The 27,119-nt window shown below is 37.2% G+C and overlaps 1 protein-coding gene across 1 annotated transcript; it reads right to left on the reverse strand.

The window, feature by feature from the left end:
• Positions 1-1,314: 1,314 nt before the first annotated feature.
• Positions 1,315-25,530, reverse strand: BRMS1L (Breast cancer metastasis-suppressor 1-like protein). Its single transcript, XM_051214454.1, has 5 exons — positions 25,374-25,530; positions 9,100-9,578; positions 7,277-7,466; positions 4,590-4,765; positions 1,315-2,841 (listed from the first exon to the last, which is right to left on the reverse strand). Exons 2-5 carry the CDS (start codon positions 9,424-9,426, stop codon positions 2,788-2,790), a joined length of 747 nt encoding a protein of 248 aa, XP_051067633.1. The 5' UTR covers positions 9,427-9,578; positions 25,374-25,530; the 3' UTR covers positions 1,315-2,787.
• Between the last annotated feature and the right edge of the window lie 1,589 nt (positions 25,531-27,119).

Below are 27,119 nucleotides of genomic sequence, written 5' to 3' on the forward strand. Positions count from 1 at the left end.
ACAGAATCTCGCGGTCTACAGAGTCAAATGCTGCTTTTAGGTCGTCGTCTACAAATGTAGATGAAAAAGAGGATGACAGTATTTCTAGTGCAATTGTACTTTATCAATATTCGCGGGAGGCATGACAATTAAGAAGTTTTAGAGCCGACCTTTATGCTCAAACAGCTGGATGTGGTTTTGGAACTGCTTTGGTAACCAGAATCGCCCGAGCAGCATTCCAGCCCTCAGACAAATCAAATAGTTTGTGTGGAGTATATATATTTGGTAATTTCTTGTACCAATGTTTATGCGTTTAAATAAATAAACCGGAAGCGAACCAAATGTTTTGAACTTTTTCTCTCCAATTCAATGTAACTGAACTATTTTCCTTACTGAAGGACGAATCTGATTAGTCTCCATTGGTGTATATCAAACTGGATTTTATACTGAACGAATTTCTTATTGGGAAAATCAAATGTGAACAAATTCGCAACTTATGTTACCTCTAATTACGTTCATCAGTTTATATGAACGTACCAGAGTGTATCTATGGGAAGGACAGAATGGAGAGTTAGTGTCTGCATATTCGAACATATCCCCCAAATTGACGGCTAAACGGACAAATTCCCAAGAGTGAAAATAATGTTAATAATTCAAGACCCTTCAAAATAATCAATAAACAAGGAACTTCCAGCGTATTACGCTTTAATCGACATATAATTGCCTATTTGACAATAAAAAACATAATAATTATTATTGCATTTCTCCCCTTACTTATGTCTCAGATTCTCATGATTTTATTCATAATTGCTCATGAAATCAATTCATTTATTTTTGCACATCTATTACCTCTAATTATTGTGACAAAACATTTTACCTCATTCACATTACAGTTCTTTACTAGCTTATTAAGTCCATTGTTATTATTCATATTGCGTAACCTAGTGTTATAACCTTTCGACTGTATTATCACGGTCATTTCTTGTTCATATATCCTCACGAAACTAATACTTCAACATAAAAAATTTCATATACATATACTTAAAGCGAACAAGAACGAAGATAATATGGATTCATTTTATTTCGTCAGGTTCTCATCAGCTGCTTACAACCTATAATATTTAAAATCAACGTTATTACAGATACTGACATACTTATACATACAAGGGTGATTAGAGATGAATATGTGTATCATGACGTAGCGAATATTCCGATAAAGTTAATAAGGTCATAGAAAATTAGTCTTTTAATATGATGGGGATCTTTAAACGAATAAATATCTTGTTTCAGATAAATAAAGATTGAGAGGGAAAGTTCAAGAACATTGAAATACTGACTATAATTCATTGAGTTAATAAACATTAAATGATTGTATAATGAAGCAACGAATATTAGATTAATGGTAATAAAGAAAGATATGAATTGAAATCAGTCACTTATGAATGGAAGAAAAATGACAGTGCTGTAATCAAACTTCAGAAAGGGTTGAAATTATATGTATATATAGGATGGTATAGCTTGAAGATAAATTCGTTGAAAAGAGATCTCTTCCCTAAACTTCGTGTTTTAGCAATAAAACGATTTAAACTGAATTTATGCGTCCAAAAAGAAACAGTCATCATTGTTTTTCTTTGCTGTCATCGTTTTTATGAGATTGTTACGTAGGATTCTTTCCCGTGACCTTAATTACAATTCCTAATATTCTCTGTTTTACTTCTGAGACTTAGCTAATTTATACTTTATAAATACTACATAAGCTATAGCATAAATCTTGAGTTTCTAGAAAAAGTTCTGTTTTCATGCTCTTCTCGAATATTATACATTGAAACTGCAAATAGACAAACGTTTGATTAAATCTTAGTTCTTACACAATTATTGTATTAAATGTTAAACAATTTTATTTAAGCAATTTCCAATATAAAGTTTGTGTACTTGTTTCGTTTTTAATGAGTAGTACTATTGTTTTCAGGTTTTAAGCAGCTACGAACCCACGAAATGATTAGATTCATGTTATTCTGTCACGATTTTGTTCTTTATACAAACAATCTAGTGAATTTAATTCACACATCATGTTTCTTATTTCTAAACTTCCTTCATATTTCCTAATAAAACCATCTTGAATATTCTACAACTATCACCGAAAACCCTGATAAAACTTCGATTTTTAACTTCTTCTACATTGCAAATAACTTATTTGTTGTTGATTGACAACTCTCTTTCTAATTCAACATAATGTTAATAGTTAGAAATACCTAAACTTATAAGCTGAACAACAGACGAGGTACAATGAATTCATCGTATTTTGTAAGTACTGTTATTTTTATTTTGTTTAAGTTCTTACTAAGTAGCTTTGGTAAACTTTCTATTAGTTGCTTTGTCAGCTACGACCACTTTAAAAGTTATATGGGATTGACCTGCGCAACTATAAACAGTCTTTTTAGGCAAATAATGAACGATGATCAATAGTAGTTACTCGGTTGTGGGTATAATTCACAATAGTAACAGCAGCTATGTGTCAAACGACTGACGAGCAACACAAAAAATGAAACAGATTCACAACAAAAGTATTCAAATCAAATAATGTTCATTTTGTGCTGTTTTCATAAACAATTGACTGGTGAGCAGTAGTCACCCGTAAATGTTAACCAGATAATGTTTATAAAAGGAAAAAAAATTGATGTATAAACTTGTTCATTTTATTTTGAGTCTTTTTTTATTATACACACACATCATAAACTACATAACTTACAGAAAGAAAAATATACTGAGAGATAAAAAGTATTTACATCTTTACATAAGCGTTGGTATTTACTTTATCTTTTCGTTTTTGAGCTGTGACATAGCAAAGGCTAATTTATATTTCTATACAAAAAATCGGAAAAAATATCAACAAAATAAAATATACTAAGTATAAAACAAAACTACTTGCGGTACATTATTCAAATAAGTTACAGAAAACTTAGTATTACTGAGCAATTTGAGTAAACAGAAAGGTAACAAAAAATGTGACTATTATTGAGATCACGAAGCGATCTAAGCTAGACAACTATTGGAAGCCTAAAATCATGAGCTCACTAAAGACTACGTTTAAAATGGAATTCGCGGAGTTCTAGTGAGAAATTGTGACCAGTGGAGTTCAACCGCGCTTCATTGCTTTCTCATTGATCCTGGTGAATTGACTACATTTTTGATTAAATCTAATATAACTCATTAACCAATTACAAGTTCTTGAACTTTTACTACGGTAATTCCATTTATGTGGGGGTTATTAAGATTACCAGTGATTCTACAGTGACATAGGTGGAACAGGGTAAATCCCGTAACCCATTGATTTTAAGTTGTGTGACTCAACTACTAACCCTTTTTTGTTGATGGGTTAGTGCTGACGACTACTCCTAATGAGTATAAAACCCACTCAGTTTTTGTTAACCTTCACAATTGCTGGCGAACGTGAGATGTTTATTCTTCTGGTAAAGAGTGAGTATGATAACCAATAGCCTATTTTTATTCCTTTTCGGTTGTGAAATATGGCATTTAAAAATAAAAGTTGTTGGATTGACCTATTTTAAACCAAATCAGTTAGATTTCATCTTGCTCTGAAACGGATATTTTACATCCATCAAGTAAGAAAGGACAGACGACTGTACGCTGTACTTACTCTTCGACATACGAAAAAGCTCTATCTGTACCATAGGCAAGATTTCCTGACAACTGTACGCCTGAGAGCGGGATGCGACGGAACCTTTCTTGTTTTCAGATTATTTTTTAAGATAAACATAAGAAACTAAAAACTCAGATGTCAGCTAATAATAAGCAACACGAAGCTAGTCTCAATATGAATCGGTCTAAATTGCTACACTTCAATTCACCATAGAGAAAATTAGTAAAAAATATGAGAGTGGGCTCAACAGAGAGCTGTTATGCTCTTTACTGAAAATTAAACACAAAAACGTTAAAACCTAAGCAAGTGATATCAATGTACAAGGGAATTCAAAGATAAACAAGAGGTTCAATTGATAACCATGTGTGTTTACATCTGGTTCTGTTTAGAACTTCAACTATAAGGGCTGACAAGAACACTATTCTAACCCACGGAAATAATAAAAGGAAAGGTTAGGTTGAACAAGATACGTAGACCGAATTGCCAAGAAATCAACCCAGTTTAGTCACACTTAACCAACCGAAAGTTTGCATTTGTACTGATTAAAAGACGGAACAACATTAAGAGGTTATTAGGTTTTCGCAGGGATTTGTAAAGTACTTAACACTGGGATCTTTGAAATTTGAAGGGTTTTCTTGTATCTTAGATTCCGTAAAGCCAAATCATACAACAAAACTGACTATAAGATAGAAATCGCTTTAAAGTACTGATCAATAAGACTGGTCGGAATGGATCAATTAGATGAGTGCGACATGTATACCATCAAGTTAAAATATTTCGAGCAACATCTTAGCTTTTTTCAATTAAAAGAACTTATATACATGATAATAATAAATACCAAGGCTCAGAAAACTTCGAACACTTATCTTTGTTTACAAATCTATTATCTATAAGTATCATTTCAAAAAGTTTACACTTTCAAATCTTACAAAGCTTTATTTTAACTTACCTTTACAGCTGCTAAAATTAATTCAACATCTGAACGAATATCTTTGTCAGGTATTTGATATATAAGTCTTGGAGTAGATGGGGATAGTGTAACCGGTTTCTTTCGAGGTTCAAGATTTGGACTAGGAAGATAATTATCATATTGATCAAAAGACTTGGTATATTCTTTTTCTGAATCTAAATTATACATGAATAGAAATATCTTAATTTAAAATAAAGTGCATCATTAGAGTACAGATGGATTATTAGAGCTGAAAAATATTTCAGATGTAATCCTACAATCCAAGAACTTGTGTCGCAAGATAATCTTACAATATTAATACCGTGCAAGAAATGCTTTAATATTGTAAGGCATAACCTCACCACTAATCTACCTCACACAAAATCGAATCTAAATTGTGCCAATAAAAATGTGTATATTTTATACATATGACAAAACGAACATTACAAGGTAGGCAATATCATGGTGTCAAGTTTTTGATCCAGCAGATGGTCTTAATCGATCAATATACATAGTATAACAGTCTACTCGACAATTTTTCCCCAATTTTATTACTGAGTAAATATTTTACTGACAGTATGGATAGTAGTCATTTTTCTCTCGTTTAAACGCTGAGTTGTATAACTGTGATGTTTTATGGCTTCAGCTAACAGAAAAATAGCAAGTTAAAGCTTTTTAGTCCCTTAATATATTGACAATTTGCGGTAATCCACACGATTCGACGTGTTTTGTGCTATATTGTAGTTCACAAGGTTTGCCACATCCCTTTCATTGGCAAATGTTGATTAAATAACCCATGACGTGCACTAATCAAACCCTTAAATAATTTTTGGTCAAGGATGACATTTTATAGTTTTTTTTTCATCTCTTCGACACTTTGTTTGTATGGTTAGCATTGGATTTATCTAGTGTAAGATCTAAAAGTGAAGATTCCAATTTCGCTACATCATGATATACATATTCATCTCTAATCACCCTCATATTTATAAGCATGTCAATATCTGTAATAACGTTGACTTTAAATATTATAGGTTGTAAGCAGCTGATGAGAACCTGACGAAATAAAACGAATTCATATTATTCTGCACTAATCTTCGTTCTTACTCTCTTTAAGATACATATGATTTTGCTTCCGATCAAACTTCGATGTGATTGGAACCTAAATGAAAGTTATTGTCGTCAGATTTACCAATCCCTTCCTATATTTATATCAGTCAGTCAGTCAGTAACAACGTAGAACTAGTGATAGGGTGTGAAGTAGTTGAGTGTGTCGACCGCTTCACTTATCTTGGAAGTCTCATCAGCCCTTGTGGTCTGGTGTGTGACGAAACCTCAGCACGGATACAGAAGGCTCGACTAGCTTTTACCAACTTGCGTCATTTATGGAGTAGGCGAGATATCCGTCTATCAACCAAAGGACGCGTTTACTGCGCAGCAGTTCGTCCCGTCCTACTTTATGGCAGTGAAACATGGCCGGTAAGAGTAGAGGATATTCGTAGGTTACTAGTATTTGATCATAGGTGTCCTCCAAACATTGCTCTTATATCATGGGACCATCGAGTAAGTAACACAGTTGTTAGGAAACGGGTACTAGGTAAGGATGGCAAATCAATTGATGAAGTAGTGAAACTTCATCAGTTGAGATGGCTGGGACACGTGTTACGTATGCCCAACGACCGACAACAAAACGTTACATAATAAAATTGAATCGCAATTTTAATGCATTAAAAATTAAAGGATTACACAGACAATTATGACAATCCTAAACACCTAATTCTTGAAGCTGAGATACATCAAACTTCGCAGAACGTTATATTACACGAAGTGGGGAGTTAATGGTGTATTTTATACTGAGTTGTCACATCCATTGTGATCCAGTAACGAATGATAATTATTAATGCCACTTTTCGGAAATGTTAAACTGATTTTGAAATCAGTTTGACATAGTTTGAATAGAAAAGTGTCTTAGTTATGATGTCTTTTAAAACCGTTTAAGACAAATAGAAAGATATTAAAAAGACATTATCACTTTACTTCTACTACTCTGGGTTTTGTCCTGATAACTCGATCTTACTTTGCTAAGGGGGTATAGTAGCTTTAACTGACCCACATATGTCCTAAATCCAACGTAGCAAGTGACTGACTGATCAACTCTTTACTAACTTATAGGAAATAATTTAAGCAAAGTAATAACTTAATTGTAAACATAATTATTTGCAGAGTCCAAGGTAGAACGCAACAATTTTTTTCGGTTTTATTACTAGCTGTTACAAAATAATATAAACATATTCTTTATCTACAATCCAATGACATCGATGGTAATTGGCTAAATATGGATCAGGGCATTACGAAATTCTTACCATACCAAATAACGGCAGGATAAGAAGTACTATGAAAACAAACAAATAAATAATAACCTATTCGAAATACAGTTTATTATTAGTTTGATAGTGAAGTAAATTGCTACCGAGAAATGCTGTCACTTGTATTACAAATATATCCACTAACTGGCGAGAGACTGTAAACGTTGAAAAGTTATGATAATTTGGACGGGGTTTAAGAAGAAAACTAAATGAGGTGAAGTGTGCAGTTCATTTAATACACTTTAAGTACTTTTTGACAAATGGCTAAATAATATTGTTTCCAAAATATATACACCATAGAGTAAATCAGATCGATACTCTCACCTTTAGAAGCTTTTCTTTGGTGAGCAGCTCGTTCATATTGAAGTTTACATAAACTCTCTTGAAGACTTAATCGAATTTGTTCTTCTGCTGCTAATAATCGCTCATTAACGTCACACTGAATGATTTGTAACTCGTTATCCAACTCTTTGTTAGTTATTTCCAAAGCGAATTGCATTCTATGTTTTGCCACCTTAAAAAGATTGTTTTAGGGAATACTGTCAAAACATAATAAGACACCTTTAGAAACGTAAAAAAGTTCGTTCTATCCTTAAACTGTGAAATATTTGAAAAAGTATGTGAAAATCTGATTGAACATAGATGATGCGATTCAGTCTTATTCCACGGATATACACATATAACAATTGTAAAATATGCAAGGACATATATGGTACTTACAATAGTTACCCTTCTGAATGATCAAATTAAATGTACAACTACATTTGTTGACCTATTTTATTTCGAAAATACATCTAGTAAGATACAAAAATTTGGTGACGTAAAGTATTATCTGACTAGTTTAAACGAATACCTACACTACTACTTTAGTTAGTTCCCAATCCCAAATTAGCACAACCTACAAGCAATGAAATCCCAACCATGACACTTTCGAAACAGTGTAATTTTGGACAGACGATAGTTTTCTACTTGAAAAACGACAAGGATAATTTACGCTGTTAGCGGAATATAGATTGAATTAAAGCACGTTCCGTGTAGGATTATACTGGGGCACGCTGACTGGCTATTTCTTATCTAATCAGCGCTAGTGGATAACTGGAGAAGACTCTATAAACTATAAATGTACTAAGGTTTTCCTTATTGAAATTCCTAATTCCATCTACCCTTGTTATTTGGAATATAATTTCATTCCTGTTCAACCGTGTTCTGATTTGGAGGCTTGTCGAGTGAAGTAGTATCCAAGAATACTAAGCAATAAGAGAAGCTGGGTCGTAATAAGAGAAATTATAACATGAAAATACATTCAAGATACCGATATCAGATGACCAGCTCATATGAATACTCCAACAATAGCAAGCACAACTCGATGCATAAATGCGATTATTGGAGACTGACGCAGCAGCTAAACACCCACTACGCGAGTTCACACGCTATTTCAAGTAGTTCTTGTGATGTAGTTGCTAGCAGCGTTCCAGAGTCCAACAATGACTCCGAAAGTGGAAATACTTTTCTCACGTGGGTCGAGCATTGGAAAGATACACTTACTAAACATATATGGCAAATTTTCATTGCAACCACCTCTATTTATGTACAGATTATGAAGAATGTAATGCAAAAGAATCAAATAATAACATAAAGTTTTGAAATACGCATAAAACTGCTTATTACAAAAGCCATCAAACTATGTGTCTTAGTGATGATAATGACTTTTGTGTACTCTAATCTATCAGTTGCATATAATGCAAAAATATATCACGTTTGAAAAATGTAGCGAGATTAGATGAGTGAGAAAATAATCAGTTTATTTGAGAATGGAAATTGGCAGTTAGATCACACAAACACGAAACCAAAACATCTGTTGATCTCTTTCGTCGGTGCAATATGATAGCTTTTGTAGGAGGCGATAAGATTAGCGGAGGTCGATAAACTTAGTTATAGTATTAAAATATACTATTTATAAGATTGATTATCAGTGGACAATCAAATTTTTGAATTCATTAAAGAGTTCATAAAACATAACACTAATTATTGTCAGAATGGAATGAAAAGCTCTTCACTATCTTTGACCAATTAGTCTTTATTTGTGAAGATTGTTATCATATCTTGATATAGTTTTAGGAATGATTAGTAAAGTGAAGATAACAAACCTGTAATCGAATTTTATACGTTTCTTCAACCAAGGATAAAACATGAAGAAATTCAGGTGCAGTACCCATTTTCGCTTGATTTAATTTATTCTCTACTTGCATTATACGTTCATTGTATAGTGACTCTTTTGCTTGTTTGAATTCCCACTCCAACTCTGAAATCTCAGATTGCAGTTCCTTTTTCAAACACTCGATCTCTGTATCTGTGATATCTTCAGATATGTTTTCACTACGACAATCCGGTTCCTGGTAATCTTCTTCATTTAAACGATCGTCATCTATCTGGCCATCATTAGCTTTAGAATCCTTCAACCCTTCATCAGCCATCACAAGGTAAAAATACCTTGAAAATGTTTATTTATGACTGTTAATTGATAGTTGTGTAGAACACAAAATAACAGCTAAAATGGAAACAGCTGTTTTACAGCTGATGTTACCGTCCCAATGAACAATAATCCATTGACCAGAAATTCTTGTGACTGTTAATACAAAATTCGACAGATAACATCAATCAACTTTAGTCTAAAAACAGTTCTCGTGAATTTACACACTAAGATTGTAGCAAATATATCAAAATACTAGCGACAAGGTAGGCTACAACAAACAGCAATAGTAGATCCTACGTGAAATAGCTCAGAATGCATCTTTTAAGTCTTGAATATTATGTTACTTTATAACTTACTCTCTATTCTTGACCTATATTCTTATCGCTCACTCACTATTATTGACTTTTTATCTACCTACTTTTGAAGAATGTGACAACTTGATCTGATGCACTTCAAGTCTGAAAAATTGGTCGTTATTCTAAATTTTGTTAAGTGACTGTCAGCACGTAACATACCTATCTAAATTAAAACAAAGGTTGGCCAGGATAGTGAATTTGTTTATGGTGCTGAAGCAAAAAAGGAGAATCAAATATAGTTACACTTTCTGAATGGAGTGAATATCAGATGACAAACAGAAATCATAGAGTGAATCATAGAACACACAACTCCTAGCAAGCAAGTAATCTAAATAATTTGGTGTAAACAAGACCCTTGATGATAACTACTGTAATAACATTCCGGCCGAGCTTGTGTATGATAATAAGCGAATTCGGGGACGTAACACTTCCATTTTGAAAAGACAACTCTAAAAGGTGAATATTAAAGTATTTAAGTTCCACAATATTTTGAGACTGTTAGACTTTTGAAGAACGGATCTAACCCTCCGAAATTCGACACGTCTTTTAGGTTGTGCGGTTGCACCGAGTTAACATTTTTTACGTGTTTTGAGATACTAACTTCTAAGTTAAAAGCAACCAGTATGTATCACTTGTCAGCATAAAGATTCTCATGAACAGTAGTTCCATCCATTTACATACATTTCTGTCTTCATTATATTTTTCAAAAAGGAAAATCGTACTAAAAGTTATTACCCTAAAGCCCTTATTAATTATTCGATTACACAAATCCTTATTGCTAGCCTCGTAAAAGTATACTTTCAATTGAGTATCAGGGTTCTAAACACTCGAAAGTTAAGCCAAACCAGATTGAATATATTGTTTAGAATTTTAGTGTACTCAGCAACAAATATATGTGTTTACGGAACATGAGGACTACTTACTCAACCTACCTGGCTAATAAAATGGATCGGTATGATCCATTCTGTGGTCGCTAGTTCCAGTTGACCTGGTACGTAGAAGTAATAGTAAATCATTGAGTGATCTTTACAAATGAATATTAAGAACCAACAGTCAAGAGTAGCTTTGTATCAGGTGGTTGGAGGTAGTATTCAGGAAGCCCTGTACCTTAGTTCCGAGCAATGTGGCAGTTATAAACATGAGGCACCTACAATCTTGAAATAATTCAGATTCCGATACTCGAATACCTCAGAACTCTAGATCGTTAATATTTCAAGTGTTTACAAATATTTAATTTGCACTTATTTGGAATCGTTTCATCGAACTTTGTATATGATTTTGGAAGACATTTCGATATGGAATAAGTTACCCCAGTTAGAGGGAAGGTAGAAAAAAGATATGTATAAAGCACGAATATGACAACACTGACGATTGTTGCCCAAAGGAAATATGTGAAACCTTCCTTTGTAAGAGGATGTGAACAGTTTTATAATGCCATTATTATTTTCTTACGATGTTACAACGTAGGACCAGGAATAAATATACATCGGTTCTCTCGATAGGTTGTCACTTGGAATCTCTTACCGCATATTCGTATTAAATAATCAGGATTCATTTTTAGCTATCGTAGATCAAGTGTAGCTTAACATCTAACGCTTATTTATTTATTTAAACACAATCATTGGTGCAAGGAGGCACCAAATAGATATACATCACATAAATAATTCGATTTGTGTGAAGGCTGGGATACTGCCCGGGCGTCCAAACCGAAGTAGGTGGTTTTTATAGTGGGCCACGCTGGAGACTTCAACCTAAAGTCCTAATCCAAAGGCATTGAAGCAACGTCATGAGATACAGTCCTATGGTAGCCGGTGACCAACGATTGGTTCATACGCCATTTGTTCCTTCAGGATACTGGAGCCCATGCGCACCATTGGTTTGGAATCAGGGGTTTCAAACTCCCTAGGTGGACTCTCCGTGTCCACCAACCCGGGTAAAGCGCCGGACACTCGCTTTTCGTTTTCTCAATTTCGTAAACAACACCCGTAGTGCGAGAAGGCAGTGAGTAGGACTTCCCTGGTAGTGGTTGTGTGCAAGCATTTTGTGAGAGAGGGAGAGGGCTGACTCTTCCCACTCTCGGCTGTGCCAGGGCATTTTGGGACATATCATTTGACACTAACGACCGCCTAATATTAACCAATACTATGGTGTTTAGACTTTCATACTGATCACACTTTATCGTTTAAGTTGATGAGGCTACCAATATAAGTGAATTGACAGTTGAAGCATCAGTCATCTTGACTCTGGTGTCTCCTCATTTGCGGATTTCCGTGGAGGAGGCACAGTACAATGAGTCTTATCTCATTTTTTCCAACTCCGTCTTCCCAACTGTTGTCGCTACCTTGACGTGGTGGTCGGGCTTGCCTATCGCGATGAACCAATCCAGCTATACTGGCTGGAACAGCCGTTCCTTAAAGTCCTACCATGCCAGACAGGTCGTTTGAAGGGCGGTAAAACGTAAAGCAACAAACCCAAGGTCCGAAGGCGAAGTCGTACTGCTGACTGCACAGAGGTGTGACAGTAGTAAGTTGTTTCCTTCAGACAACCAACATGACAGCAATAAGTATAAAGAGAGACATCGTCTAAAATGGAGACCCCTGCACCAAACCAACGATGAACTCAAATAGACCATATTGCCAACTGCCATCGTTGGAGAGGGTCAAAGGAAGATTGTCGCTCATTCTGGAGTACCTGCTTGGACTCCAGCTATGCTCCAATACGGGCACGCATCTGCTTGCGCCTCACAGGACGCAAAAAAGCCACATCAATAAGACCCATTAGAACTGAATTGAGTAGCGAGAAAACCAAAAGTAGGTTCCAGGAACAACTGAGGTAGTTCTGAAAACGAGGCTGACCCAGATGTTGCTTGGAAAGATATACAATCAGCTGTGGAAACAGCAATGACATCTATTAGTGATTTAAACCATAGGGTTACAAAGAATCAATAGATTTCTTCAAGGTGTATTGCACTGATGGATTCTCGTAAACTCATCCCATCAGGCTTTGAACACCATGAAGAACGTAAACAAATCAGATCTAGGTTAACCAAAACTCTAAGGAACGACTGTGAGCAGTGGTGGGCAGCGAAAGCAAAAGAGATGGAAAAGGCGGCGACTATAGGGAACACAAGACAGCTTTACAGACTAATAAAAGAAACTGGAACTAATAAGTCAAGTGTAAGTGAGACTATCTCGGAAAAAGATGACACTCTCATCTACTCCAAGTCCAGACGTTTAGAACGACGGGCGGAACATTTTAGAGAACAGTTTATCTGGCCTTCAGCTACTCTACAAATACCCATCATTCCCAGATAGTGTGAGTGGGACATTGAAGAAGGTCCCCCAAATCTAGCTGAAGTTCAAAAGGCTATAGTTAATCTGCAACGAGGAAGGGCAGCTGATCCAGATGACTTTGAGGATGGTTGTCCAATTTTACAGATTAGGTTGACCAATATTTTAGCTAAAATCTGGGAGTTGGACGTAATCCCATCTGACTGGTCACAATCACTGATCATCCCAATGTATAAGAAAGGGTCAAAATCATCCTGTGACAACAATAATGGGACTAGTTTGACTAACATCTAAATTACTAGAGTCAATAATTATCGGTCGCCTCACTAAGACTCGTGAACTGCAAACACGAGAAAATTAAGCTGGTTTCAGACTTGGTCGTGGCTGCATCGACTACATATTCACCAGTCGTCAGGTTCTAGAACACAAGCATACTTATCGCTGAACGACAATGGAGGTCTTTTTAGAACTAAAAGCAGCATTTGACTCTGTAGACCGCGAGATTCTGTGACAGTTTCTGTCATTAAAAGACGTACCTCAGAAGTACACAAACCTTGTAAAGGCTTTTTACTCGAACACCACTAGTCGAATCAGAGCTTATGGTCAACGGTCATCTGATTTTGCAACCTTAAGTGGTATCCGTCAAGGCTGTCCACTATCTCCATTTTTGATCAACTTCATCATAAACATACTGGTGGAAATAACGCTCTCGTCGACTAAATTCTCGTGCATTGATCCGTACCAGGAGGTCCACTTATCGAATAAGAATACGCAAATTATATTAGTCATGTTTCGTGAAGACGCTGATAAAATGCAGAGTTCAGCGGAGAGTTCTCTTTTCGGCGAATTCATTTTCAAAGCTGTACAATCGCAAATATATATATTTATTTTTACAGGGTGATAATAATACTAATAATAAACTTCTGTTATACATGGTGACAGTGAGGTTAAATAAACAAAGGTATTAGAAAAATTTTTTAAAACAAGGAAAGTTTAATAATCGTTTGATAGTTAATGGCTTAAGTATTCATCGGGTAAGGATGGCTCAGCATGATAAAATAAAATGTTGAAACAGAGATGAAATGTAATCGGAATGGTCGTGGAAATAAAAACAAACCGGTTGGGAGTAGAAGATTTGAAGGGAAGATGGAAGGTGAAGCAGGTGGCTGTAAGGGAACAAGAGTATGAAGAAAGAGAAGAATTTTAATACACTAAGACCATGGTAGAAGAAGAGGTTGTACCAGTCTCTTTTGTACACATAATTCTGGTTTTTCAAAGTGTATGGCTATTGCCTCGGCAATGCAAAGAAGATGCAGTCCAATTGTCTTAGGAAGACTTCTACTTACCTTGTAGGTGACTTTGAACGCAGAGTCTGTCTTGATTGGGTGACCTGTGTTCACAAGGTGTTCGATTATAGAACTTCTTATTGAGCCATTGCCTCCTCTTTTTAGCCACGCCGGACAATGTTCTTGAATTCTTTTGGATAAAGTACGCATCGAACGACCTATATACCTAGTTCTACAAGAGCAGGTAAATTGGTAAATGCACAATGAGTTGGTCAGATGCGATAATTTATCTTTCAGATTATTGGTGAACAGTGATCGGCTGGAGAATAATATTCGCAATGTTGCTGCGAAGAATGTTCTCTTTAAAGAATCCGAAATTCTCCTCTTTAAGATATATGCGGCTCTATCACCTTTGAAGTCGATGTTCATGTATAAAATTTTCTTTTCTACTGTAGTTGTTTGTGGTTTTGGCATTTTCGGCTTCATGTTCTTATCAATGAATATAGAAGGATATCCGTTTTTGATAAGTATCTCTTTTAAAAGGCTCAATTCTCCCTCTACGACCTCGGGGCTACATATTCTTCGTATTCTTGTGGCGAGAGTTATTATTAATTTTCTTTTTCGGCTGATGAGAACCCAACTGTGGAGATTTGATAGTTGACCATTCCACATAGGTTTCCTGTAGATAGCTCTTTTTAAAGTACCATCTTGTTTTCTTGTCATATCTACATCAAGGAAGTGAATATTTTGTTTGCTTTCAACTTCAAGTGTGAATTTTATTGATGGGTGACAATTATTAAATGTCTCTAGGAGATCACTTAAGTTACATTTGTTGTCACAAATGATAAAGATATCATCCACATACCTATTATACAAGTTGAGGTTTTCTATAATTCTTTTGAGTTGGCTGTTTTCTAAACTGGCCATGAAGCAATCTGCCAGTAATGGACCAAGAGACATTTAATAATTGTCACCCATCAATAAAATTCACACTTGAAGTTGAAAGCAAACAAAATATTCACTTCCTTGATGTAGATATGACAAGAAAACAAGATGGTACTTTAAAAAGAGCTATCTACAGGAAACCTATGTGGAATGGTCAACTATCAAATCTCCACAGTTGGGTTCTCATCAGCCGAAAAAGAAAATTAATAATAACTCTCGCCACAAGAATACGAAGAATATGTAGCCCCGAGGTCGTAGAGGGAGAATTGAGCCTTTTAAAAGAGATACTTATCAAAAACGGATATCCTTCTATATTCATTGATAAGAACATGAAGCCGAAAATGCCAAAACCACAAACAACTACAGTAGAAAAGAAAATTTTATACATGAACATCGACTTCAAAGGTGATAGAGCCGCATATATCTTAAAGAGGAGAATTTCGGATTCTTTAAAGAGAACATTCTTCGCAGCAACATTGCGAATATTATTCTCCAGCCGATCACTGTTCACCAATAATCTGAAAGATAAATTATCGCATCTGACCAACTCATTGTGCATTTACCAATTTACCTGCTCTTGTAGAACTAGGTATATAGGTCGTTCGATGCGTACTTTATCCAAAAGAATTCAAGAACATTGTCCGGCGTGGCTAAAAAGAGGAGGCAATGGCTCAATAAGAAGTTCTATAATCGAACACCTTGTGAACACAGGTCACCCAATCAAGACAGACTCTGCGTTCAAAGTCACCTACAAGGTAAGTAGAAGTCTTCCTAAGACAATTGGACTGCATCTTCTTTGCATTGCCGAGGCAATAGCCATACACTTTGAAAAACCAGAATTATGTGTACAAAAGAGACTGGTACAACCTCTTCTTCTACCATGGTCTTAGTGTATTAAAATTCTTCTCTTTCTTCATACTCTTGTTCCCTTACAGCCACCTGCTTCACCTTCCATCTTCCCTTCAAATCTTCTACTCCCAACCGGTTTGTTTTTATTTCCACGACCATTCCGATTACATTTCATCTCTGTTTCAACATTTTATTTTATCATGCTGAGCCATCCTTACCCGATGAATACTTAAGCCATTAACTATCAAACGATTATTAAACTTTCCTTGTTTTAAAAAAATTTTTCTAATACCTTTGTTTATTTAACCTCACTGTCACCATGTATAACAGAAGTTTATTATTAGTATTATTATCACCCTGTAAAAATAAATATATATATTTGCGATTGTACAGCTTTGAAAATGAATTCGCCGAAAAGAGAACTCTTCGCTGAACTAATCTTTCCTTCTTATTTAATGTCATAATGGGTGTATTTCGTTCATTAAAATGCAGTTCTTTGGTAGCACTGAGTAACAATGCCGAAATGTTTGGAATGCGTTTCTGTTCCTCTAAATGCAAATTTTTGCTCCAAGACTGGCCTGCATCAACACCTAAACTAAAGATATAGAGTGAAGTAATCGAACGCGTTGACAACCTCACTTATCTTGGAAGTCTGATCAGCCATAATAGGCTCATGTCTGACGAAATCTCAGCACGTATTCGGAAAGCTCCTTCAGCTTCTGCCAACATACGTCACCTATGGCGAATGCGAGATGTCCGTCTATCAATTAAGGGACAAGTATACTGCGCGACAGTTCGTTCTATTCTGCTTTACAGCTGCGAAAAGTGACCATTAAGAGTTGAAGATAATCGTAAGTTACTAGTATTTGACCACAGATGCATTAGAAATATTGCTCGCATCTGCGGGGATCACCGGGTAAGTAATAGTGAAGCTAGACGCAGGGTATTAGGGAGTGATGGTAAATAAGTTGACGAGGTTGTGAATCTTCATCGACTGAGATGGTTGGGTTATGTATACATGAACACTGATTACCACGACGCGCATGCTGACTAGTGTAGGGGCGGCCAAACCAAAGCATGGCACCAGTGCTTGAAGTCACTAACTTCTAGTCTTAGTCATGTCTGTAGATGCAGACCACTTGGTTGGGGTCCGCGTGACTATCGTAACCAATGGTTGGAGACTCTTGGTGACATGGCTGAGAATGGATCACAATAGTGTAAGTGTATACACTCTTTGTCCTCTCTTAAACTAAGATTAAAATTGCTTTGTATCTTTCTTTCTACCAACTAACTCTTTCTGCCTGTACTATATCCTTATATGCAATCTTTCTTTTATATATTACCACCATTGAATTTACTACTTCTATGAATCCAGTGTTCATCTTGATGTGCTAATGAGGTATGGCAACTTGGATGGATGCATATTTGTGCCTGATCCTACGTTGTAAATGAGTGACTGACATCGTAACATCGCAGACTTGCCTCCTGAATATCAACTAAGACTAAATTTAAATCCGAAGTATTTTGAAGACTGTCGCCTACTATATATGGTGTATAAAAATTATACATGATTACTTTTGTCAATCGTAACCACCCGATAAAACACTGGGTGAAATTTTTTTGAAGTCTTAACATAATAGGCCTGTTAGTTGGACAAGAGGAGATCAAAAAGAGAAAAGTTAAGGCAGCTGGGCAATGTAGGGAGGTGAAATTACGTGGTAGCCAGTGACCGAATATATATATATGGTCTTTCAGACCACTAATAATCTGCTTTTCGTTTCTCAGTATTCCTCGATTTCCATTGTCGACCATTCTGTATCTTCCATCTCTTGCAAACGGGTTACCAGTATTAACGAACTGAGTTTGTAAAATGCTGAAACAGGCTTCTTGAAACTGCGCTTCCACGAATCTTACCGGATGAAAAAAGCAACAACAGGACAGCCACTTGAAGCTAAATTTGAAGGTGAAAAAGTCACGAACGAAGTTAGGGAAAGACTAACGAAGCACCCAGTCGGTCCACAAACGGGGATTTATGAAGAGACAACTTGGCATGATTTTTAAACAACTGTAAATAAAGCAGTAATATCTGCCAACAGCTTAAATCGAAAGTTTATGAAGGACCAGTATATATCAGTAGCACCTACTGGATTGACAGCTGTTTATAAAGCTGTCCAGAGGGACTAGATAATGGTAAAAGCCGACAAGAACTCATGCGTAGCCAAACGAAAATTTTACTTATTGATTACGAATGCTGGCGGGCAGAGAAAGCAATAGATGAAAAGGGTAAAAGCAATAAGTAATGTGGTAACTTTGAAATTACTGCTTGCTTTATGTCAGTCAAACCTAGATACCCTAGTACGGTCGAGAGTGGGGAGAGTCAGCCCTCTCCCTCTCTCACAAAATGCTTGCACACAACCACTACCAGGGAAGTCCTACTCACTGCCTTCTCGCACTACGGGTGTTGTTTACGAAATTGAGAAAACGAAAAGCGAGTGTCCGGCGCTTTACCCGGGTTGGTGGACACGGAGAGTCCACCTAGGGAGTTTGAAACCCCTGATTCCAAACCAATGGTGCGCATGGGCTCCAGTATCCTGAAGGAACAAATGGCGTATGAACCAATCGTTGGTCACCGGCTACCATAGGACTGTATCTCATGACGTTGCTTCAATGCCTTTGGATTAGGACTTTAGGTTGAAGTCTCCAGCGTGGCCCACTATAAAAACCACCTACTTCGACCTGGACGCCCACACACAAATCAACTGACTTGTGTGGCGCATATGTATTCGGTGCCCATTTGTACCAATATTTGTGTTCAAATAAATATATATGACTTGGTACATATGCACACCAGTTTAAGTTGCTAAACTTCATCAGCTTAGGCAGGAGAAATAATCAGGGCAGAACACATAGTAGAGGTAATAGCAGTATTAGTAGCTACAGACGGATCTCCGTAAGTATTAAAGCGTATAACTAGAAATGGTTTGATCATTTTTATTTAAAATCAAGAATACGCAACCTAAAGCCTGAGTTTGGGAAGGTCAGAGTAGTTTCGACATTGGAGGTTGCTATTTTAAATGTGAGGGTAGCAAACTTTTACCCACCACATATTTCCATACTGTTTATTTATCAGAACATCCTTCACCAAATGTTTTGTGTGTTTAAGTACTTTCTTATTCCCGATCATCTCAACTCGGACAAGTAAGACCTATTCGCTGGAAATACAGGAGCAGATGACAAGTAGAGTCGCTGAATTCTCATTGTTATACAAAATGCAAAATCATTAATTTACAGGTACATGAATCTGAGTTGATAGCCGTACGTCCGATCGCAACCCCTAAATACAACCAATCAGTTAGGCATATAAGTCGTGAGCTACAATTTCATGTAAGTAAATAAATTTTGACTATGAAGTGAATCTCAACATCGTAAATTTTGTAAGGACATCCTTATACATAGCTCTAGGACAAATATCGAGCCCCATTAATGCTGCCCCTCAATAATTTACGGAAAATTTTCTAAGTTTTTTAAAAAGTTGTTGATTTTTACCTTAAAAATGATGGTTTTGGAAAATTTTGAACGAGAATGTTGGTCGGTGGCCTACGCTGCATTGTGAGTAACAGGCGTAAGTATACTTATATGTGAGCGGTCACGATTGCACAACACAAAATTCGTAGGACGGGTTAAAAATAACTGATAGATACACAATGTGTATAATATGTTAAGATTTCTAGCATAAAACCCATCATTTTTAGCGCTCTATTTAAAAGGACAGTGGTATTGTTTCTCGTTGAGTTAATTAATTGTTTTAATCGTAAATTACGCATCAAAACTACTGCTTACAATTTAACTGCATCTACCCCAGTTAAAGTGATATTGTATTGAGTGTTTCGACTTTGCTTTTGTGTATTTATTGCATCGAAGCATACTTGGTCGACTTTTACTTGATTTATTTAGTTAAGGTTTGAGAATCCTTTTACATATCCTGTTTTTGTCACCGTTCTAGTTGATTTTCAAGATGGCTAGATCTGCTCATAAATGTGGACAACCATATTGTTTATTTCCCGTGGAGGAAGGGATGCAATGTGATGAGTGTAATAAGTGGTTCCATAAGATGTGCACCCGATTAAGCCCCACTGCATATAAAAGGTGCTCAAAGCCCAACTCTCATTGGCTTTGTAGTTTTTGTTGCTCGAGCAAAACATTGCTTATCCAGGAAGCAATTAGTCCCAATGAGTGACACCTCATTAGATATTGGTGACCATGTTGCTACAGCAGCAACCGGTGACCCAGATAAAACAATTACTGTCCCGAGTGGTTCTAATGTGGATGCTACGACTGATGGAATATGGATGACACGGAAACGCAGGAGAGTAGGAAAGACAGCTAAAACTAATGACCGTTTACTTGATAAGTCCTTGGTGGACTCTCAGACCACCCCGCCAAAGTCCCATAGTAAAGCTTCGTCTAACATTGTTGTGAGTCACTCGCTCGACAATCAGTCAGTCAGTCAGCCACAACGTAGGACCAGGCACATATATGCATCGGTCCAAGTTGCCATACCTCATTAACACAAAATGGACACCGGATTCATATAAGTGGTTAATTCAGAGGTGGTAATATATAAAAGAAAGATTGCAATAAGGATATAGTACAGGAAGAAAGAATTAGTTCGTAGAAAGAAAGATACGAAGCGATTTTAATCTCTTAGTTTAAGAGAAGACAGAGAGTGTATACACCGACGCCATTGTGACCGATTCTGAACATTGTCACCAAGAGTCTCCAACCATTGGTTACGATAGTCACGCGGACCCCAACCAAGTAGTATGCATCTACCAACATGGCTCGACAATAAAAACTAATCGTAAGATACCAGTAGTTAAAACACAGGATCTAACGTCACGGTCGAAAGCTGTGAACACAGTTTCAAAAGAAGCTAAACCCCTCCCTAGTTTAATTATTTGGAATCTAGAGGAGTCGAAAGACAACGACGCTGCTAGAAGACATGCACATGACCTGCAGTTAGTGGATTCTGTGGTAAGGAATGTACTACCTGAAGAGGTTTCAGGGGTACATATTACAAAAGTAATACGACTTGGTAAATGGGTTGGAGGCGAGACCCAACCAAGAAGAATCCTGAAGCTGGTTCTCGGGAGTTTTGAAGAAAGAGACATATTATTGAAAAACGCACCAAAAACTCGTGACTCAAATATCCGTATTCGACCAGATTGGCCGCTTGAGGATTGAATCAAGTGGAAGAATGCTCTTACAGAATTGAGAACTCGCAAGTTAAATGGCGAAAATAACCTTACCATTAAGGGTTTCCGAGTAGTCAGGTCTTGGAAGCCAATGCTTCCGAGGCCTGTGTGGGTAGAACGATTGATTGTCAAAACACCTTAAGTGTGTGCTACACGAACGCTCGTAGTCTTAGAAACAAAACGTCCGAGCTAAGTCTGATGGTGGATGAATTATGTCCCGATATAATCGTTGTTACAGAAACTTGGTTCACTGTAGAAATAGATTGTTCTCCCATCATTGCAGGCTATATCTGTACTAGAAGTGACAGAGTTTTAAGTCGCAAGGGGGGAGGTATAATATTATACGCTAGGAATCACTTCCGTATACAATCAACCATATCGGAGGCTCATATCAGTGGCACATATGAGGTAGCATGTTGTAAGATTAAATCTAGAAATGGGTTAGTGACTATAGGGGGAATATACCGTAGTTCGTTTTGTCTTGCTGACGACTTTATCCTAAGACACATCTGTTCTTGGAGTGTGGCAGAATGTTGTCTCATTATCGGGGACTTCAACGCACCGCATATCAACTGGATAGAACTTAAAGCTCCAGGTATTGGTTTCGATAGCGACCTTTTATCTACCGTTATTCAGTTTGCACTTGTACAATGTATCACAAAACCGACACATATTAATTTCAATCATGATCCGTCACTGCTGGACCTTGCCCTCACCCACCACTGTGAGGATGTTTTTGATATTCAGCACCTTCCCCCATTAGTGAACAGTGATCACGTTGTAATTCACTTTAAGTTTAGGACACATGGTATACAATTCGGAACTGCCCCACCCCGTCCTAATATCTGGTGAGCCAATATTCCGGCAATCAGAAACTGTGCTATCTCGACTGATTGGTCGGTCGACGCGGATGGATAGATCGAAGATGAATGGAATAAGTTTAAGGCTACATTCGAGTTCGTAACGTCGCCGTTTATCCCATGGTCAGCACGTAAGCTATCACATTGCCCTCCATGGATTAATAAGGAAACCCGGAAGCTGTTAAAGCTTAAGAAACATTTCTGGGACTTATTCTTGTTGACAGATCATGCACCATTTAAGCGCGAGTACCAAAAATTCCGTAATATCTGTAAGAAAACCATAGCCAAATATCGTACCACTTACGAACGACAGTTAGTATATGATAGCCGTACTTGTCCGAAACGATTGTTTTCCTATGTTATACAGCGAATGAAACGTAGTGATGGTATTCCCCCGTTACTGTTACACGAAAATTCAGAATCACTAGCTGAATCAGATCGAGCAGAAGCTGAGACTTTTTCAGACTATTTTAGCGAAGTCTTCTCTATGTTTATTGTAACAAATACTTGTCCCACTCACACTGAGATACCAACCATTGAATCTGTATAGGTGAGTGAGGAAACTGTCCTTCCGTTGATAACTAACCTCAAACCTGGTAAGATACCCGGCCCTGACGGGTTACATCCACAGTTGCTGTCATCTCTTGCGGACATTATTTCAAAACCGCTCGCGACACTCTTCAACATGTCCCTTTCACTCGCTTAACTCTCCAGAGATTGGAAGGACGCTATAGTTAGTCCTATATTTAAGGACGGTCAGCGACAGATAGTATCTAACTGCCGACCTGTCAGTCTAACTAGCATAGCCGTTAAGTTACTTGAAAAAATAATTCGGGTTAGGTTGCTAAGCCACACAGATTTACACAATCTGTTAGCTCCTGAGCAACACGGATTTCGTAACAAGCGTTTATGCTTGACTAACTTGCTTATTGCGAGGGAGGATTGGACAGCAGCCCTAGATAACGGTCTGTCTGTCGATGTGATATTCGTAGATTTTAGCAAAGCATTTGACAAGGTTTCACACGTAGGTCTTATGCAGAAGCTCACGAGCTTCGGAATAATAGGTACTGTACATGAGTGAATAGGAAATTTCGGCAAGACTCTAATTTAGCGACGACCTTTGAACGAATCTTAAATGACCTTGACAATTATTAGCCAATCAGAAGACAGTTAGTATAAAGTGAGAATATATTGTAAGTAAGTAATGAATTACAGTGGATATTCTTCTTTTACATGATTTAAAAACTTGTTAAGGTTTGATGAAGGTTCAGAAGCTCTCAATTCATAATGCATATTGTATAGAAACTCGTCCATAGGGTTAGTGGTTAGGGTTGTAGCCTGTCAATAGACATCTCTTCTCTAAAATCCGATGTAAACCGAGCGCATGTTAGCACCCTAACCCTAACCTAACCCTAAACCCTAATCTAACCCTAACCCTAACCTGACCCTAACCATAAACCTAAACCCTAACCTTAACCTAACCCTAATCTAACCCTAAACCCTAACCTTAGCCCTAAACCCTAATCTAACCCTAATCCTAACCTTAACCTAACCCTTAACCCCAAACCCTAACCCTATGGACGAGTTTCTATACAATATGCATTATGAATTCAGAACTTCTGAGCCTTTATCAAACCTCAACAAGTTTTTAACTCATGTAAAAGAAGAATATCCACTGTAATTCATTACTTTCTTGTAATATATTTTTACTTTATACTGTCTCCTGATTGGCTAATAATTGAAATTGCTCAAACGCTTCTCACTGGCTCGTCTCTAAATTAGAGTTTCGCCGTCCCATCTGTTTTAACCTCTCATTAATCACCTCCTCTCTAAAATCCGCTGTGAACCGACCGTATGTTAGCATCGCGTGTTGAACTTGGCTCCGTGACCTTGAAATTGCTCAAACGCTTCTGATTGGCTCGTCGCTAAATTAGAGTCTCGCCGAAATTTCTTATGTGACCGCAGACAGAGAGTGAGGGTCAATGGAACGCTATCCGATTGGAAGCTGGCCAGAAGTGGTGTACCCCAAGGCACTATCTTAGGCCCTCTGTTCTTCCTTCTCTAGGTTAACGAGTTACCGCTGTTACTTAGGTCGTCGACATTATTGTTTGAGGATGATGTAAAAATCTGGAGAACAATAAAAAGTGAGGTTGATCATCTGGATCTTCAAGCTGACTTAGACGATTTAGTTAGATGGGCTCGAGAGTGGGGCTTAGAAATCAATGCTAGGAAGAGTGTACTAATGCACATCGGTCACGATAATAGTTACTGTTACACTATTGAGGGTAAACCTCTTCCTTGCGTTCAAGAGCATAAAGACTTAGGAGTAGTATTAAGTCATGATTTAGAAACAACTACGCATTGCAAAGCAGCCGCTGTCAAAGGTTTTCGTGTGTTATGGTCACTTCACCGAGCGTTCAAATCATTTGACGAGGAAACGTTTCGAATTTTATATCCCATATATGTTAGACCACATTTAGAGTACTGTATCCAAGCAGCTAGCCCATGTCTGGTAAATGATACTAACTCCATTGAGCGTGTCCAGCGTGTAGGAACGAAATTAGTGAAGGGTCTTTCTAGACTCCCTTACGATGAGCGTTTAAAACGCCTAAATCTTTTTCCCTTGTCGTATCGTAGGACACCAGCTGACCTTATACTGGCATTCCGTATCTTTAATTATGATTTCGGTACTAATATGTCTTATCTTTTTGCTCTCTTCAGCACTAATAATCTCCGAGATCATAGCAAGAAGGTTCATAAACCACGATCTAATAAACTTAAAGTGGGGTCCCGTTTTTCTCATCGAGTAGTCAATGATTGGAACGCCTTACCCGAACAAGTGGTATCGGCCCCATCAGTGAATACTTTCAAGGAGAAGCTGGACCTTCACTGGAAAGCAATGTGTCAGGATTAATACAGGTTCACCAACCTACTATCCCTATTACTGAAGACTGAAATTTTGATGAGATGATCACAGGATCACCTAGCATGTTAGACTATATTTAGCTTTAAGGGCGACCAGAAAGGTACTGTTATGATTCTCTTATGCTGAAAATTATTGGGCATCAAACAACCTACTTACTAGAAGATCTGGGCAGATAGCTTACCTGAACATCAAGGTGTGTAGAAAAGCTTTAAATACCCGGCTCATGACATGCAATATCCAATATATTTTTCACGAGCAAATATTAACCATGTGTTTACTATAGCCTTCAATTTTTATGTCAAGAAACTTTTTAAGACCTAATAAATTATCCAATGAGCTTTTCCAAGCCATATCATCGTTTCAGTTTTAATGAGCTATGATATGTATATCAAACGATTTTTGTAACGATAAAGGTTAAGAACGGATTCTCTTTTTTTGTTTGTGACTCCTTGTGTGTAAGCATATTTATGTCCAACAACTATTATTTGTCTGTATGGGACCAAAAACCTTCATTTTTCTACGAAACTATAATGTTTAGTTAACACACAAACATTTCAACGTTTCTTTTCCTGTTGGTAGTGATTTCTTGGCATATTCGGCATGTGTTTATCTGGGCCTGGAGGAGTAATTCAGTGTGACGACTCAGTGGAGTTGCATAACTTAAACCTGATAAATGTGCTGCCATTCAGTAGACTGAACCCACGTATTTGGCTTGCACATGTGGTAACGTACGTTCACAGGGTTTGAAATACTCTTTCGCACTTGGAATTCTGTCGACCGAAGAAGCATATGGGGTATCCGAGCTTATAGACAGTGTTCCTGCGTCGGAAGCGTATGGTCAGTTAAAAATTGCTATTATTCAATGTGCCTCACTATCGGATAAAAGTTGCAGAAATTACTACATGAGTGCGAACTAGGTAACGAACATGGTATCAGTGATTACGCCAGATGAAGCAGTTGGTTCAAACTTATAAAATTGATGATGTTTTCGAAAAAATAAATTTGGCCACAACACTTACCAACCTTCAGAGGAACCTTTGTTCATCAAGTGGACACATTTGTGGTTATTGTGTCAGAAAAATCTTACGAGTAACGTTCATTCCGTAACAACGGTTATCTCTTTTTGTTAATTGATACCCCAGTTCGTTAAAAATGCTACCCGTCACTTCAGTTTATGCTATCAATATATTTTTGTCATGCTCTTGGAAACTTTGAACAAGTTCGCTGCTGGGATCCGCCACATTACAAAAACTAGCTGGTGAATCTTATTTTTCAAGAAAAATCAAATTTAATTAAATTCCATGTCGATGAGAACTGTAAGTCGTAGCTGCGAATATATACACATAAGAAACGGCAATGTAGAACTTTGGTATTGCCCTAGGTCTTGCTAGTCCTTAAGGACTTTATTACTTCTAGACAGCTAGCCAACTACTACTCAAATATCAAAGAGCGTTGTAGGGCCAGTGAAATTCCACTGAGCCCTAGCCAAATCATCCGACAGTTGGGTCACTGAATATCGAACAAATCATCGATCCTCATCAAGGCCAAGGACAACCAACGTGCATCAGTTAATCGTACGCCATGGACTGGCCCATACGGTAGCGGTCTTACTTTCGTCCTCTCCGTTGTACAATCTTTAAGGCATCTATGGTACTTTGATACATCACTGAGGTAGTCCACGTAAGGTGGTGACCACGAGGTGTGACTTCGAAGTTAGCTGGTTCTTCACACTATTCTCGTCTAACTCGAGTAGGCCTCCAATCATTCGACATAGATAATCTAGGTTGGTGATCCACAACGTGTATATGAAGTATTTCCCTTCCAAGTGGTTTTTTAAATACTTCTTTGTTCACTTCCCTAACTCCGGCCAAACAAACTGTTCACATTTAACACTGACTTACTTCGTAACTAATTTTTGCTGTGATCT

This window comes from Schistosoma haematobium, chromosome 2 (genome assembly GCF_000699445.3).
Source record: "Schistosoma haematobium chromosome 2, whole genome shotgun sequence".
Lineage (NCBI taxonomy): Eukaryota > Metazoa > Platyhelminthes > Trematoda > Strigeidida > Schistosomatidae > Schistosoma > Schistosoma haematobium.